The 13,660-nt window shown below is 40.6% G+C and overlaps 1 protein-coding gene across 3 annotated transcripts in view; it reads right to left on the bottom strand.

Moving 5' to 3' along the window:
* The window catches only part of mast3a (microtubule associated serine/threonine kinase 3a), a 31,991-nt gene that overhangs the window by 8,255 nt on the left and 10,076 nt on the right, over window positions 1–13,660 (bottom strand). For 2 of the 3 annotated variants that reach the window (XM_034613138.1, XM_034613137.1), the window contains 11 exons: window positions 10,359–10,379; window positions 10,123–10,201; window positions 7,411–7,568; window positions 4,391–4,466; window positions 3,919–4,128; window positions 2,689–2,790; window positions 2,299–2,431; window positions 1,213–1,298; window positions 881–966; window positions 450–658; window positions 194–332 (listed from right to left, as the gene is read on the bottom strand). In XM_034613138.1, the coding sequence (XP_034469029.1) occupies window positions 194–332; window positions 450–658; window positions 881–966; window positions 1,213–1,298; window positions 2,299–2,431; window positions 2,689–2,790; window positions 3,919–4,128; window positions 4,391–4,466; window positions 7,411–7,568; window positions 10,123–10,201; window positions 10,359–10,379 (1,299 nt within the window). The remainder of the gene's footprint in view (window positions 1–193; window positions 333–449; window positions 659–880; window positions 967–1,212; window positions 1,299–2,298; window positions 2,432–2,688; window positions 2,791–3,918; window positions 4,129–4,390; window positions 4,467–7,410; window positions 7,569–10,122; window positions 10,202–10,358; window positions 10,380–13,660) is intronic. The other variant, XM_034613139.1, reaches the window with a different exon arrangement.

Here is a 13,660-nt window from a genome sequence, read left to right as displayed (position 1 = left end):
AAAAAAAAACATTAAAGGCAGCATATTTCAGAGAATTCGGCTCCAACTTCAGAAAGACTTGGTGTTTAAAAACTTATGATAAATCCAAAATGATGAGAGCTTGAAGGGAGTGAGGTGCTGCCTTAGATAAAAGAGAGAAGAAATGTGAAATGTGTGAGGTTGTTTTATCTTTAGTGAGTGGCTGGAGACGTACTTGTCAGGTTTGAGGTCTCTGTGTACGATGCCGTAGTTGTGAAGGTACTCCAGCGCCAGGACGGTCTCTGCAAAATACATCCGCGCCATGTCCACAGGCAGAGGACCAATGTTCTTCAATAGGTTTGCACAATCCCCACCTTAAAGGACAAAGGAGGCCAACATGATGAGCTCTGTTAGATCAGTGGGAAAAAGTGGAAAACCTTTTAATAAATGTTAATTGTTTAAGTTTAGAGTCCAATCCAAACCGACCCTACCTTCCACATACTCCATGACCATGCAGAGGTGCCTCCGTGTCTCAAAAGAGCAGAACATAGAAACCACAAATGGGTTTTCTGCAAATGTTAGGATGTCCCGCTCCACAAACACCTGCTGGATCTGGTTCCTTAGGATCAGGTTCTGCCGGTTTATCTTCTTCATGGCAAAGCGTTGACGGGTTTCCTTGTGGCGCACCAGAAATACAGCCCTGCATGGAGGGAGGGACATGAGGAACACGACAGAACAAACAAATATAATGAGGGCATGACAGATGTGGAAGGGAGATCATTTGAGAGATTACATAAAGTCCGTAAACACAAAAATATAACAACAAACCATCTTCACTTGAGTTTTTTGTTGTGCTTTTTATTCATTAAAAACTCATTCATTTACTGTCCACAAAGAGAGTGAGTCAGTCTGTCTTACTCACCCATAGGCGCCGTTGCTAATGAGTTTGATGGTCTCAAAGTCACTCTCCAGTGGTTTCCTACGAGGAGGGGTGCATGCTGCTCGGCTCTGAATCACACACATCAGAAAAATGAGACGGAAAATAACATCAACTTATTTGCTGCATTATTTCTGAAAAGGCTCCATTCACCACTTAAACTGTTAAATCAACCCCTTCAGTGTTGTTTCGCTCTACGTCATTCAGAACAACTTTCACTGCCATTAAGATTCCTTTGCCCACCACTGTTAATTCTTTAAAACTAATTTCAAGTATATGAACTACATCTCTGCTGTTCAAGTTAAACTGTGCTATACCTGCGTTAGTGTCGTCTCTCCAGTGTCATCGGAATCTTTGCTGGTCGACCTGTGACTCGGGCTCGTCTGCTCCAGATGGACCATCTCTGTAACAGCATCAGGCACACAGATCAAACTCCATTCAGCTTAAATCAGCTCCAATGATGACAGTGAATGTTTAATCAACTGTCAGCAATTATACTAATGAGGCTCAGTAAAACAAAATCAGACAGCTGTCACTATATATATAGCAAATTTGGTGGCAGGTTTGTTTTTTGCGTCTCTTAATTTTAATGATTAACAGCATCAAATTCAGTTGAGGACTGGAAGCTGGATCTGGAAGGCAGTGCTGTCCTGTAGTAAAAACACAACCTGCATGACTGGAGAGGGAAGGACTAACAAAATGTCAGAGCTGAGGAAAATATAGGGAAGCTCTGAAATTGAGTTTGCAATTACCTCGATATGATCTTTATTAGTTCTTCATGTAGTTGTATGGAGAGAAAATAAAGCCCCTTTTCCACCTGACACCTGGGTGAAGGCATTAACTTCTTCATTTTGGCAGTTTAGATGCTAGCGGTGCCCATTTCAGCACAACTCCATGATGCACAGTTAACTTCTGTGTATTGGCGAGTAAATAGACATGAATGTTTGTGTACTTGTTGTTTTTTACATCTTGGGAACAATGTGCAACAGTGATATTTTCTTCGCATCATGCAAAATGCAACACTGGCAAGACAGCGAGGTGAGAGAGCTTCTCAGTTTCTGGTGTCGGACAGGACTCGCCAGGAAATAAAACAGAAAAGCAAACTCCTCTACTGGCAATGGGAAAGGACTCAATCTCTTTTTCTTAGTGGGTTTGCCCGCATTTAAAAAACAATGTATACCTGCTAATTTTGTTAGTATAACTTTCAATAGATGCACGTTTGAAGAAAGTAAATATTGTTGAATGATTAGATCATGCTCTAATAATCACGGCAACAATCCATCAAACTCATTCAGCACAAAAATATAGTGCAATTGAAATTGAAAGAAAACTATTCTAAAATACCTAAATAGGCAATGGAGTAGAAACATTGATAAAATAAAAGTAGGAAGTTGGTGCTGCACCTTCCAGAGGATCTCTGTGGAGGCCGAGCTGGCTGATGATGTATTTGGGAAGATCAGTCTTGATGCCCTGGCCGACCTTAGCATGATCCTCCGCAACTTCCAAACGTTGGTAAAACTCCTCTGGATCAAACTCCTGGAGAAGAGAGAACAAAAGACGTGTTGTGATTTCATTGCACTTTTATCCAACAAGTTGAACTTGCTCTTGGCTTATTCCAATAACAACAACAACTGGTATTATTACTGCAGAAGCTATCATTACGACATCACTAGAGTCGAATGTCACCCCTGCATTTGAGGGGACAGTTTACTCAAGGCTCTACATTGCTGAACATTATACAAATGTTGTGTCACTTACATATAATCACTACTTTGTCTGTGAATTATTCTTACCAGACACTCCAGGAGCCTGGCAGGCCTGGAGATGATGATGAGAATCTTCTTGACCAGTTTGGTGATGATGGGCACCTCTTCGCTCTCTGAACGCTCATATGCCTGATCAGGAAAAAGACAAAGGATAATGGATTATTATTGCAACTTGTGCCGCCACACAGCTCGTGCAAATTGGCACGACAGCTCATCCACAGAGGCACTTTACCCTGCCTCACATTATTTTTAGCACCTATTTCATCTTCTTACTTTATTTGTTGTTGATTCAAGTGATTGGGGCTGATATTTAGACATACTGCATCAATGCTCGTTTCTGCTTGCTGCCTTGCCAGATTAATAAATAATACCTGCCAACACACTATTATTGAATCCCATTGTCTGCATATCTTAGTCTAACACTGCCTTGCCTTGGTCAAACAGCAGGTTCAGAGTCTGTGTTGCAGAGATGGTAAAAGATGTGAGTCAGGGTTCAGAGTCAGAGGTTTTTCTTTAAAGGTAATATTCAAACAGAATCACAGCAGCATGAAATATTAAACCATCGGAAAAACTAACAAGCAGAGGGACAAAGTAAACCATATTAACATTTGACCGCATGGGACTGTTTGCTTAAAATAAACTTTTTCTGGGATGAAAAATTATTTTAGAAATGTGGTTTAGTGGGAATTATACACAAAATGTGTTTCCTTGTTGAACCGTAGGATAAACAAAGCTGCTAGGAAACTGGAAGAGCACAAAAAAGCACCGCAATGAGAGAGTGTGCAAACTGTGGCCCCATTAGAAATGAAGTCATTGTAAGATTATCCAACTTTCTGAATAAAAAGAGAAAGTCATTCTGCAGCAGAGGCTGTGATTTATTTAGCAGATGGCAGCATTTGCTGCAGGAGAACTGTTGGTGGAAAGGTCATGTAATCAATCATTACATAAGCAAACACTTGACCACTACACAAATCGATGCAATAATAGAAAATGACAGCACCATTACTCGCCAATGAACTGGAGTCTGCTTCGGATGACAGCCGATCAAACAGGCAACTTCAATTCAATAATCCCAGTGTAGCTACAGTGTCGTATGCTGTAATGTCCCAGAGGGCAATCTGAGCTACCAACCATCAAAAACCCACTGGCAGTAAATTAGAAGGAAACAGACACGGCTGACTGGATGAATAATAAACAGTGCCCAAAATGAGCCACAGTATTTTTCTTAAAGATTTGCTGAAGATGGAGAACACCCACCTCGTGCAGCAGCTTCTCCAGCTTCTCCTGGAGCTCCACAAAGTACCTGGAGGTGACCAGGCCTTTCTGGGACTTGTCCAGACAGTCTCTGGCGAGCTCCAGCAGCTGGTGCTGAATGAATCCCAGCACGCCGTCAGCCAGGGGCAGAGTGCTGCCCGGGGAACACTCTGCGATGATGTCGAGCAGCCGACCCTCCATCTGTGCTGTCGCCTGGAAAACAACCAAGATGGAGGAAGTCATTTATAGCAGTGACAGTGGTGCTTTATTAACTGTTACTTTAAATCCCAGTGGTGAGTGACTCGAGATTTTGACTTTGCCAGGAGCATAAAATCTCCTGTCCTGGTTTCCATGTGTAACAAAGCTCAACCCCACTATTGTAGATCATCATTTTGCATGAAGATACATAAGCAACACTTCAAATTGAGAAAGCAAAAAAAATTAAAAATAAGACGAGAAAAGCAGATGATTCTACCTTCGGAAATCGTTCTTTGTAAACATGATTCATCATGACAATCTCATTGTCAAATGTTCCACAGGTCCGTCCAGGGCTGGAAGGGAAACAGGCAAAAGAAAGAACAGACAAATTGATCAGAAATACCACAACAATAAATACCAGACAATATTTTTGCACGGTAAAACAAATAAATGATGGATGCTAGAGGATGGATGGAGAGGTGATGAAACAGGAGAAGAGGTTAATATTAGATAAAAAGGGTTTTTTAAGTTAAATTAACAGATGATATGCTGATGTGGAGAAATAATATGTCAATAACAAAAATAATGTTAAAGCTACACAAAATCTATAAACTTTTGATCAGTAAATTCCAACTCAAAGTGTTTACGGCCGTCCCAACACTAATAGGATTCAGATTTCAGATCAAGTTATCATGTGCAGTATCCGTGACCACATCTGTTGTCTGCAGGGGGCTTCAGTTACGAGGGGGGCACCTTTTAAACCGTCCATACACGTTACATGTCTATGAACTGTCATCACGTGTTCAAAATAGAAATGCTGGGTGCCCCAATACATCACACTACAAATAACAATATCGACATGTGACAAGCACTTTACTATTTCTGGGTCACCACAGAGAGGGCAACAGCCACCGTTTGCCCCCTATGAAATGCTTCACACACCCTCTGGAGCTATTTTAGCAACATGGAGAGTCATATTAATCCCATAGTTAACACATGCAGTAATATAGATGCGTTTAATGGCATTGCAAAAGTCCGTTACATTATTTTAGTAAGCTACGGATTTTCTCTCTGCTGTTGTTACGGAGTTTCTAGAATCTCATGTTTCATCTCTGAGCAGCTGATCAGCCAGAGGTCACATTAACAAACCATCTGAAAGACAAGGTTTCTTTTTTACATGTAGAAAAGAAACATTCCGGAGCATAAACTTCTACAATCAAACTAAAAAGTTGACAATCGTTAAATGTATAATATGCAACTCAATCAAAACAAACAAATGCCTAGTTTGATGATGTTGTTGTCCTCAAAATCACTGTCAATAAAACTCTACCCGACATGATTCAGACAAAGTTCATGTTCATAGATGAGGTAATGTATTAAGTGTTATTCACATTACGCAGCAAATGGCAATGAAAGCGGCTGTGACTCAAATAAATGACACGTCCCATTACCTTTAATAAAATCAAGGATTACTCTGGGTTTAAATATTGCTGGAATTATCTTTGATAATGTGATTAAACATACTGATGCATACTATACCTTTAACTATATTCAGAACTATATAACCTTTAAAGACCAATAACCTTTAAAATAACAACCAATATTATAAGAGGATAAGATATTAATAATAAGGATAAAGATTTTTTTTTAACTTGAGTCTTAACTGCAAGGAGAAAACAACCACTTCTGCAAACATAGAACAGTTGACTTATCTAGAGTATTAAATCTCCTTTGTAAACCTGAGGATAGCCTCAGGATATATCTGTGTGCATGTGGGATTGTGTTTTAATTGTGTGTGTACAGTATGTGTGACTGTGTGGCACAGGCAGGAACATGTCACAGAAACAAAAACACATCAAGATGTGTGCAACACGGTCAACAACACATCATAAAAGTTTGGATGGAGTATTCTCACAACTCCCCAACACCAGAGCTCTTTCGAGAGCTTGTTAGATGATAAATTGTTGTTTTCTTTTCCAGGAGATTACCAGTAACCAGCAGAGAGGCTTCCTCCAGAAGCACATAAGATAATCATTACGCCATATTCAAATCCTAAGGGTTCGTTCATTTCATTTTACAGCTCATTAATTACACACCATTACTCACTGTAGGATATTCGGTGGCTGCAGCGCTGCTTACCATTAATTTGTCTCTCATAAATATATTTTAAATCCATCTTTGGGTAAGTAGCTGCTTAACAGGAAATGCACACACAAGGTTTGGTGCACACCGTGTGTCTTAAGCTTGTGGAGGTGGTGGGATTTATATGAGCTCCATAGCGCTCATATTCATTTAGTACAGCAGAATGATCACGGCATCACATTGCAGTTACAGTAAGACAGACACCTGAACAGGGCCACAGAAATGACAACAAAGCTTTTTAGCTAACATGATTATTATTTTACTGGAAGATAAGAAACTTTAGTTGAATATGAAAAATAAGAATTAATGCCTGAACTTTTGCTTTAATTATCAAAGAGGTTATGTTTTCAGTGTTTGTTTGTCACATGGCAGCATTACGCCAAAACTACCGAAACGATAACCATATATAACTCAAATGACGCGCTGGATCATGGATCATGGGGCAGATCCAGGAATTATTCTTACTTTCTTTAACATTGAGAGATACGGTGTTTCTCAACATTGTCCTTGAAAATAATGAATGGATTTAAAGAACTCTGGTATATTTATGGGACTGGTGTGTGTGTGAGTGTGCACAATTTAGTGCGAATAAAATAAAAAACCTGGATCTAGCAAATTTAACTGTGGTTTCATAGGGGGATTGTTTGGCCTTGACGGAGGTATGCGCTCTCTTAGTGCCATTCTAGTAATAATATTCACAGTCACGGCCTTGATGTTCAGCATGTTACCGTTCACCATTTAGTTACCAATTGACCTACAAGCTTAAATAAGTCATTTAAACACAAGGGCGAGAGTGAGGCTGAGATATGACGTTTTTGTTGAGCTGTGAGCAGCTCCTTCACAATGTTCTGCATTATGTGCATAATGTCAACCAAGACTACACTTGTCAAATCCAGACAGTTGAGCATATGAGCTAGCATACTGATATACTGGCATTTTGCACTGTGATAATTCAACTTCTTTTAAAACTGGTTATATTAGTATCTAATTTCTGGAATAATAATATTTCAGAAATTAACAGTGTGTTTGAGCAGACTTCAGACCTTAAGGGTGTCATTATCTCTCCTTCCAGTGCAGTGTGGTGTTATGGGAATGTTTGTGTAACAAGCAAACAGTCCATACATCTGGTGCAGTTATTGTATGATTCCAATCTACCTGAGACTGCGTGAGCGGAGTCTGACAGCGGGCGGGGGTTGTGCTCCTTCTTCGTCCGCCACACTCTCCGTACTCCGGAAATGCTTGAACAGGAAGTGGAGATCATCTTGTGTGGGCTGGAAGGGCAACTGGTGCAATAACTCCTGGGAAGAAGAGGACTGGGAGGGAAAAGCACACAGTGGACAAAGAGAAGTTACATTGAGAAAGAATAAGTGTAATCCCTTTAAATATGTAATTAACAGTGTCATCTACTTACTAACTTACTTATTCTCTTTATAGCCTACTTTTCTTTGCACATTTGTAACTATGTCAGGTTTTGCTTTTGCAGCTTTGATGATATAACATCCTGAGCTTCCTCTGATAAGTCACACCACTCCTCTCTCATATATTCACTCATTATACTGTTAATACCCAGAGTCTTAAAGGCTTTCGTGTTCTTCTATGGATCTGAATTAGATGTAAGACTTAACAAGGGGGTGTTGAGAAACTCTGCAGCAAAGTAAAACATCACAAATCCCCTTTTTACTTTTAAAAAAGGGGACTCTGTGAGATTTAGTGTTCTGCTCCCCTGAAGCAGCATTTTGTCCGTTCCTGCTGCAGCACACCCCGAGGAAGGCAGCAACAGCTGTTGCGTTGGCCAACGCATGCATTGGTTTTCTCTTTCCAAGCCAAAATATGTGACACGCAGCCTGGAATTTATGAGAACTCCCATCTGGCTGGGATCTTGTGTTTCACTGGAGGAAGAGCAAAGGGAACTGACTGACTGCAGGAAGGAAAAACGTCTAACAGAGGTAAAAACAACAGAGTGAAAAGGGAACTGAAAGACAGAAAAAACAAGAGCATGAAAGAGACAGAAAAGAAGTGATAAAAAAGATGGAGGAGAAAGATACCCTGAGGAGGAAACTGTAGACGTGTCAGAAGCAAGTGAGAGCAGTATAAAGACCTCACTGACAGCGAGCCTGAAAGGACCATTGTGCGATGAGGGCTGACCTCACTGACTAAAAGCCATGTGGTTGGCCGTACAAAATTACAACCGTTCCAGAGGAGCTGGGTATTGTTTTGCTACGACCGACTGCAGTTTCGATAATGACTTTGAAGAACAAAATCAAGATAATCGCCGAAGAAACCCTCGACAAATAACCGTTGGTTGTAGCTGGGACTGGACTCGCTCCCCTCATTTGACTTTTTCCTGAGAGGAAAAGCTGAGTGAGAACATTTGAAAACACTGCACGGCCCCTCCTCGTTTTGTGATGTCAGGCAGGAAGGAGAAAGCATGCATTTCATCAAGACCTGTTGTTTTAATGATTAGACTTATTATCCCTGTACTTTCCCTCCGTCTGAAGCGGCTACGCAGAGTGCAGCTCAAATCAATTAGTCATGAAGTCATTTATTTGAGAAGAATGGTCACGTTGTGAAACATTAACTACAGTGTATGACTTTCCAACCACTCTGAATGCCTTAATCTCTTTAGTTTCACCACGAACACAGAGTTGATAGTTGCATTTTGCCAGAAAACCCACCACACTGAGTACAAGTTTTGTGTATTTTGTCACAAAATATAAAACAGTCCATCGTCAATTATAACTGTTCTTGAGTAAATCATTTCCAGAAAACTGTGGGGGAGGCATGTGAGGATTCATTCCTGTTTCCTCTCTGTGTTGGAAACTGTGGTTGAAGGCAGATGATGGAAGGATGCTTCATCACTGGATAGATCCTGTTTTAGCTGAGTCATTAAAAGAGATGACATCATACTTCATGGAATTATTAGCTTTTACAGATTTAGTAAAGTTTCATTTTCACAGCAGGGAGATAATTATTACTTAAATGTCTCTTGCATGTCAACTCCACCAACCAGCATCACTGGTGGTCTATTCATTGGTTATATCTAAGTGTTTAACAAGTGTGTAAACAGTGGAATAATTTTGCTGCAAAATGTGGAACAAAATAATAGCAACACACAGAAAATGAGACTTATAACTAAAATGAGATAATCCAGTTTCAACTTTCTACTCAGTTGCCTTTTTTTCCCTTCAAAATAAGAGCACGCAATATCCAGGATTGACACATCAAGCCTCAAGTTAGCCTGAATTACTTGAGACAAATCTCAAGAACAGGGTCAAGTATGTTGGCTTGTATATGTTTAAACAACTTGCCTAATAAACAAACTTTTCACAATGAATTTTCATTTCTACAGGTGATGAGATTTCCATATCTAAATATAGAATTTTGGGTGAAGCATCACTTTAAACTTCTATAACACAAATTAAATCATCTTTAGTTGTTGGGTAAAAGGTGCACACGTTTTTTCACTTCATCTAAAACATGATCCTGGTTCAGGGCGTAAAAAAAGATTTATGGTGCACTTTAAAGCCATTTTAAATATGTTACCATTTATAGGCAGGGTGTATAATGTGATGGGATTTTTTTGTCTTATTATTGGCTCATCAGTCAATTGTGAAGCACTTCAAACTGCACTAACCTGTATGAAAAGTGCATACAAATAAAGTTTGATGGATTTAGTCATTCTGCACCGTAAGACATCACATCACTGTAAAGTCACTGATGCGGTGAGAATAAGTAAAACAGGAAGATAAATGCTCTCCTGGCATGTGTTGGAGAAATGTTGATGATCTGACAAAGGAAAGACAGACAGGTCTTACAGAGAAAAAAGAAAGAGGGCGACACAGAGACACAGAAACAGTGTGAGCTTACAGATACTGATGAACTGGGTGCATTGGTGCAGTATCCAGATGAGGGAACTGACGCCACAGACCACCTCCGCCCATCTGGTCTGCAGAGACAAAACAGATGCACACTCCTCAGTGGTCACTTGACATTGAACATCAAACCTGCATGTCCTTCCTATACCTGCAAAATCTCATTCGAATTTTTAAAAAACCAATCTTCTCATGCAAGTTTGAGAACTGAGAAGTTTGTTGTTTTCTTACCGTTCAGTTCGGGCCAGTTGGCTGCACAAAAGCAAAAAAAGAGGATGGAAAAGAAGAGAGGTGCAGAAAAGAAGAGGGGCAGGGTGAGAGAGAAAAATAAAAGTGTTTAATGATAATGACAAGACTGGTTGTCAGAGTCATAGTTCTGTTTGTCTGTCACAGCTCGCAGCCAGTGGCGGTCTGCTGCTGCTGAACACCTGACAGGACCCACAGCACTGGGAGCCTGTGACTCATCACACACACACACACACACACACACACACACACACACACACACACACACACACACACACACACACACACACACACACACACACACACACACACACACACACACACACACACACACACACACACACACACACACACACACACACACACACACACAGACAGAGGCCGGGCTGCTACTACGCACAGAAAACCTCAACGTGAGAAATTTCCACTTGTATCATTGCCTCTATCACCGCTACTTTTCAATCCAATATGGCACTCTGAGGATGTGGCCCAGTTTCTTTCACTGATTCGATCTGTGCTGACAAGAATGGTCGAATGTTTGCTCGCAGACATCAGCTCTTGGGGACACGCAGCTACATCCGACGTGACGCGATGAGATTGGATTGTTCTGCACCGGGATCTGAGGATTAGTGAGATGTTGGACATGTGTGCTTTCTCATCTGGTTTATATCTGATATGTATGCGATCCATTATGTGTGAGTAAAACCTTTACGAATGACACTCAGAGGTTGTATAAAGGTCCTTCACTTTTTATCGTATTTGTTGAAATCTTCTTCACGTCCCTATAGCAGGATTGTAATAAACGCAACCTGTACGTGTCTGTCACTAAAGTCGCTTCACACATGACCTCCAGCGAATGTTTGCGCATTTGAGTCCGGACTTTCACTAGATATGAGGAATGCAGCAAGATTCTCAGTTCAGACGTGTTTGTAATAAAGCACGGCACGCTACTTATAAACCCCGGTGCTGACATCGCCATAAACATCATCAAAAGCTCTCTTGACATCTTGGTCAGTGTCCTCTACGTGTATGGCACTGCTTTTTCATCCTGAGATATTTGTATAGTTTTTCCTTTAAAGGTTTTGCATCCGTCGCATGTTAGAAACATCATCAACACGCCCAGTCACTCGAGGTGAATCCTCCGGAGGATCTCCTGCTGTGTTCTCACATTAGCCGACACTCACATTCTCCAGAGTGTTAACTAAAGGGGGCTGGCAGGAGAAACTATGGAGTATGTCCGTAGCCTCTGTCTCAGACATTTGCGTTCTCACATCCAGCCCCTCCGGAGAATGTAAGGAGATTATCTGAAGTCCAGTGCATGTCTGAAAGCTGATTAATGTATTGGTTGCATATTTTTTATATGTAGCCAGATCTTTTCAAGGATTACCAACCCCAGCTTTAAGGGGAAGACATATTTAAATACAGTTTTAAATGAATGTTAGAATAAATGCTTTGTGTAAAAGGAGAAAAAAAACTATTGTGGACCTGTTTGTGGGCAGCCCACACACCCCAAAGTTAAAAAGAAAGCATTTTCAATGTTTAAAAGGGAGCTGCAATTAAACCCTTGGGAGCCTCTCCCTTGGGATTGTTCTTTACCATGGTTTTACTTCACTTGCATCAAAGGGACTTTTTTTATTACGCAGCGATTTTGGGTGTTCCATGTTTACATGAAAATAAATTTGCACAAGCAGTCGGGCTATACAGCTTGTGTGAATAACAAATGAACCCAGCAGTGATCTGAAAAGTGCAGTCACAGCAGCTGTCTACACACTGGCAGCTTAAAAAGTCTCAATAAATTTAGATGAGTCATGCAGCCGATTCTACCAGGAGACATCCCCTCTCCCTACCTGAGCTTATGGTGCAATATGCTACACTGCACTGCAACAATAAAAGCTAACTCAGAACACATGATAGATCAGATAAGCAGCATAAACGTACATTTTAAGTACATTCAGTCAGATAGACTGAGCACATTTGTGAAGTTTATATGTATGTATTATTAACTCCTTCAGAATGAGCCCACATGTGTTATGCCACAATCTCCTCACTAGCAAGTAAATAACACACTAGTTTTCCTCCACTAGAAAAGGATGCCAGTTGTATACACTGTTCCTTCCCAGAGAGTCTATAAACAGTTGCAAGAAGCGTGATGAGAGGGCAAGCTCTGAAACTTTTCCCCATAATCAAGAGGTCTGAGTAAATAGTTTGCGTGTGTGTGTCTGTGTGTGTGTGCAGCGACTTGCCACATTATTTGCCTCAACAAATGCCAAGAACCATCTCCAGAGAGCGGCCCTGGGGCCTTTCGGCTGATTGGACTTGCTTCTCCCATTCCCTCATTTCTACTACATGGGCAAAAGGGAAGAAGCCAGGGCATGTTCGGTGTTCATGCAACTCAGTTTTCTTCTAGAAACTGAAAGGCTATAGTTTAAAAAAAGAAAACAAGGATAACGCTCTGATTAAGTCCATATGAGCCAATTTTTGCTTAGTCGACCCCGACTACCCTGGCTATTGAACTCTCACTGCAAGAAATGATGACTTTCTACAGGCAGTTATTTCTTATGTTTTGAATTTCAGCTGTATCAGTTTTATCAGATCAACCATTTTACCAGTTTTCTGATAGAAGATCTAATAATTTTATATCTTGAATGATCATAAAGATGTGATAAGATTGTGACATTTTATGACATTTACACTCGATATAGCCTAATAATGTGGCTCTGTGCTATGTTTACAAACCAAGAGAATGATTTCCTACTATATTGCTGTGCTGATTGACCAAATCAAGTCATCTTTCATGCATGAGGTACAGGGTACACATGAACTAGCAGCATGATGGATGAGGAGCTGGTGCCAAACAAGGAACCGACCTCGAAAGTGGTTCCGCTGAGTCCGAATTTACCAAATCTAAGACATCTGTAGAACACATCTGAAGAAATCTCGCTCACACCTTTTCAACCACCTCACAAGGAAGTGTGTGATGGATCATTTACAGCTGCTGCAGCAGCTGAATAATCGTTAAAAGCAGCAAATGAAGAAAAAAGGTGACTGAGACCTACATATTCTGTCGAGCTCCGGATATGGTGAAGTAGAAATCGTGGACAATGAGGGCTTTTAAGATATTGATGCATGACCATTTGGAAAACAGTCTTTAAAGCTAGGATTGGTAAGTTCTTTTAGAAACACTTTTTATCTCATTTGTGGAAATCCTCTTCCGGATAGCCATCAATTAATTAAGTTGCTAAAAATGCTAAAAATGAAAAAGCCGGTGACTGTGGCCATCGCAGGAC

The sequence above is a fragment of the Hippoglossus hippoglossus genome, chromosome 17 (genome assembly GCF_009819705.1).
Source record: "Hippoglossus hippoglossus isolate fHipHip1 chromosome 17, fHipHip1.pri, whole genome shotgun sequence".
Classification (NCBI taxonomy): Eukaryota; Metazoa; Chordata; class Actinopteri; order Pleuronectiformes; family Pleuronectidae; genus Hippoglossus; species Hippoglossus hippoglossus.
Note: the sequence above shows the minus strand (reverse complement) of the source record. Positions and strands in the feature narration are given on the sequence as shown.